The sequence below is a fragment of the Acanthochromis polyacanthus genome, chromosome 6, assembly GCF_021347895.1.
Source record: "Acanthochromis polyacanthus isolate Apoly-LR-REF ecotype Palm Island chromosome 6, KAUST_Apoly_ChrSc, whole genome shotgun sequence".
NCBI lineage: Eukaryota > Metazoa > Chordata > Actinopteri > Pomacentridae > Acanthochromis > Acanthochromis polyacanthus.
The window spans coordinates 39476953-39479407 of record NC_067118.1 but is presented as its reverse complement, the minus strand read 5'-3'; the positions used below and the strand labels follow the sequence as shown (position 1 = coordinate 39479407).

General features: G+C 42.8%; 1 protein-coding gene across 1 annotated transcript; it reads right to left on the bottom strand.

Moving 5' to 3' along the window:
- Window positions 1-558: 558 nt before the first annotated feature.
- Window positions 559-1909, bottom strand: foxl2l (forkhead box L2-like). The gene has a single exon (XM_022216744.2). It carries the CDS (start codon window positions 1689-1691, stop codon window positions 927-929), a length of 765 nt encoding a protein of 254 aa, XP_022072436.1. The 5' UTR covers window positions 1692-1909; the 3' UTR covers window positions 559-926.
- Between the last annotated feature and the right edge of the window lie 546 nt (window positions 1910-2455).

Here is a 2455-nt window from a genome sequence, read left to right as displayed (position 1 = left end):
CTAAAAGTTGCTCATGGTGCACTGTATTTCCCTTTATCCATGCCAATATAGTTTTTTTCAGTTTACTTGCCTACTAAAGTTTGCATCAGTTCACACAGGTAAACTTTTTTTAAGTTAAAGGCAACATTTTGCAAATATGCTTTGCTGAACAAGGAAACGCTTTATATTCAAACCATAATGTGCAGACATTCTTACACAAAGTAGTTCTAACTTTTAAAATACTGATGATTAACACACATCTTAACGTTTTTCTTATATTTACAAGATCCATATATAATTGCCCTGAAACATTAGCTGTATTATCTCCTTGACCTATGAGCCTGTCAAATGGCACAGCAACACAACTCTTTTATTATTAATAGTAATAATAATAATAATAATAATAATAATAATAATAATAATAATAATTGCTCTTTATAAGAATAGTAAGAAGAATAAAGAGTAGGGTTAAGTCAAAAAAGGAGATCATGTGATGCAAAAATAACATTTTATTTCAAACAAACATGATGTATTTTACATCAAGTAAACATTCAGAATCGAATAAGGAAACTGGTCAGTGCTTCAATGTCATCAACGTCTATAGCAGCTCAGAGAAACCAAGAAAAGAAATAAATAACATGGGAACAAATGCATGGGCCTATTATAAAATAATAATAATAATAAAAAAGAAATGAAAACACAGGTTTGGCTACTTAAAACAAACAAAAGAGGCCTCGTATTTAAATCAACTGTCCTTTCGCAGTTCATACAAAACGCCAGAAGTGATGAGAGAAAATTCTTTGGCTTCTCTTCTTGAGCTTGGACAAAAACCAACAGCTTATTTTAACCAATCAGAAAATAATCGGCTTTACCTGACAAACACATCACAGCTGCACTGAAATGCTGGAACAGGTGAACCGTGAGTCTGTGAGCTGGACGTCAGGACCTCAGAGCCCGTACTGGTCCAGGAGATGAGCCAGCGGCGGCTCCGGCTGCCAGCCGAACGACGTCAACTGCTGGTAGTTACACGCCACAGACACGGTGCCTCCATCCGGGCTCATCGGCTGGGTCACTCCCCCGTACGGATATCCGTTGTGGGGCACCAGGACGGGCGGGTGTCGGTGGTAGGCGCCGTAAGGAGGGTGGTGGAAGTGCGGGGACTGGCAGTAGGAGCTCGGCGGACCGCTGGGAGACGCGCTCCGGCTCATGACCGGGGTGGTCGGATACCCGGCAGCCTGGGACGGACCGGGCGAGCACAGACTCCAGGAGCCGCTTACATACGGCGGCAGGTAAGGCACGCTGGGGGGTCTGTAGGGTCTTCTCACCCTCCTCCTCCGCCGGTAGTTCCCCTTCTCGAACATGTCCTCAAATGCGGGGTCCAGCATCCAGTAGTTGCCCTTCCGGTCTCCTCCACTCTCCCGGGGCACCTTGACGAAGCACTCATTCAGAGATAAGTTGTGCCGAATGCTGTTCTGCCAGCCTTTCTTGTTCAGCTCATAGTAGGGGAAGTTGGACACAATATACTGATAGATGCCGCTCAGGGTCTGTCTCTTGTGCTGGCTGTCCTTGATGGCCATGGCGATGAGAGCCACGTAGGAGTAGGGAGGCTTCCCCGGCTGTTGGCTGCTCTCTTCCGCGTCTCGGGGCTCAGAAGTGGACGAACTGGAGCCGATGTCTAGGAGCTGCACTCTCGGGTGTTCCTCTGCATCCATGGCTCAGGTAATCCGTCCGTGCGTCCTGCTGAGTGTCCAAAAAGAGCTGCTGTGTGCCGATAAGCAAGGCAGCGCTGGGAGTGTGTCCGCAGGTGCAAACACTCCTCCCACTGTGCACCAGAGCGCAGCTGTTTCTGGCGTTTTTCATCTCACCGATCCCTCAGACACTTCATGCTACTGTATGATACTATGTTGAGGTTGAACCAGGGGTCACAGCACCGTGTTTCGGCAGCAGTCAAAACATTCCCGCACGATCAAAGACACTCTGTTTAATGGCCAGTTTAAAAAAAAACACTTGAAAGATAAATGAACCTTTGCGCAACTGGTTTAGACCATTTAAAAATGCTTCAACCCACTTTAACATTTCAAATTCAGCAACAGAATATAGAATATATAGATCTAACCCATAGTAAACAAATAAGCAGTTTTTTTTTATTACAAGCCACAATAAAAGTGTGTAATTAAAGTCAAACATTGTAAAGGAACTAAAATTTGTGAGTTCCAAAGTCAAACAATGTAAAACGTCAAATTACTATTTGTAAAAGTATACATTTTTGATGTGAATTTACAGTTTTCATAATTTTTTCAGTGAAAATGGAAATTAACACTGTGATTTTACTAGATATTATCTGTAATTTAACATTACAGGGAAAATCTGTCAAGTAGCGTTTAAAAAATGATTTACAATTTTTTCAACCATAATTTTTCTTTCAACTAACAACAGATATCTGTAAAATAACTACTTTTCTCTCCAGCAAACAGTG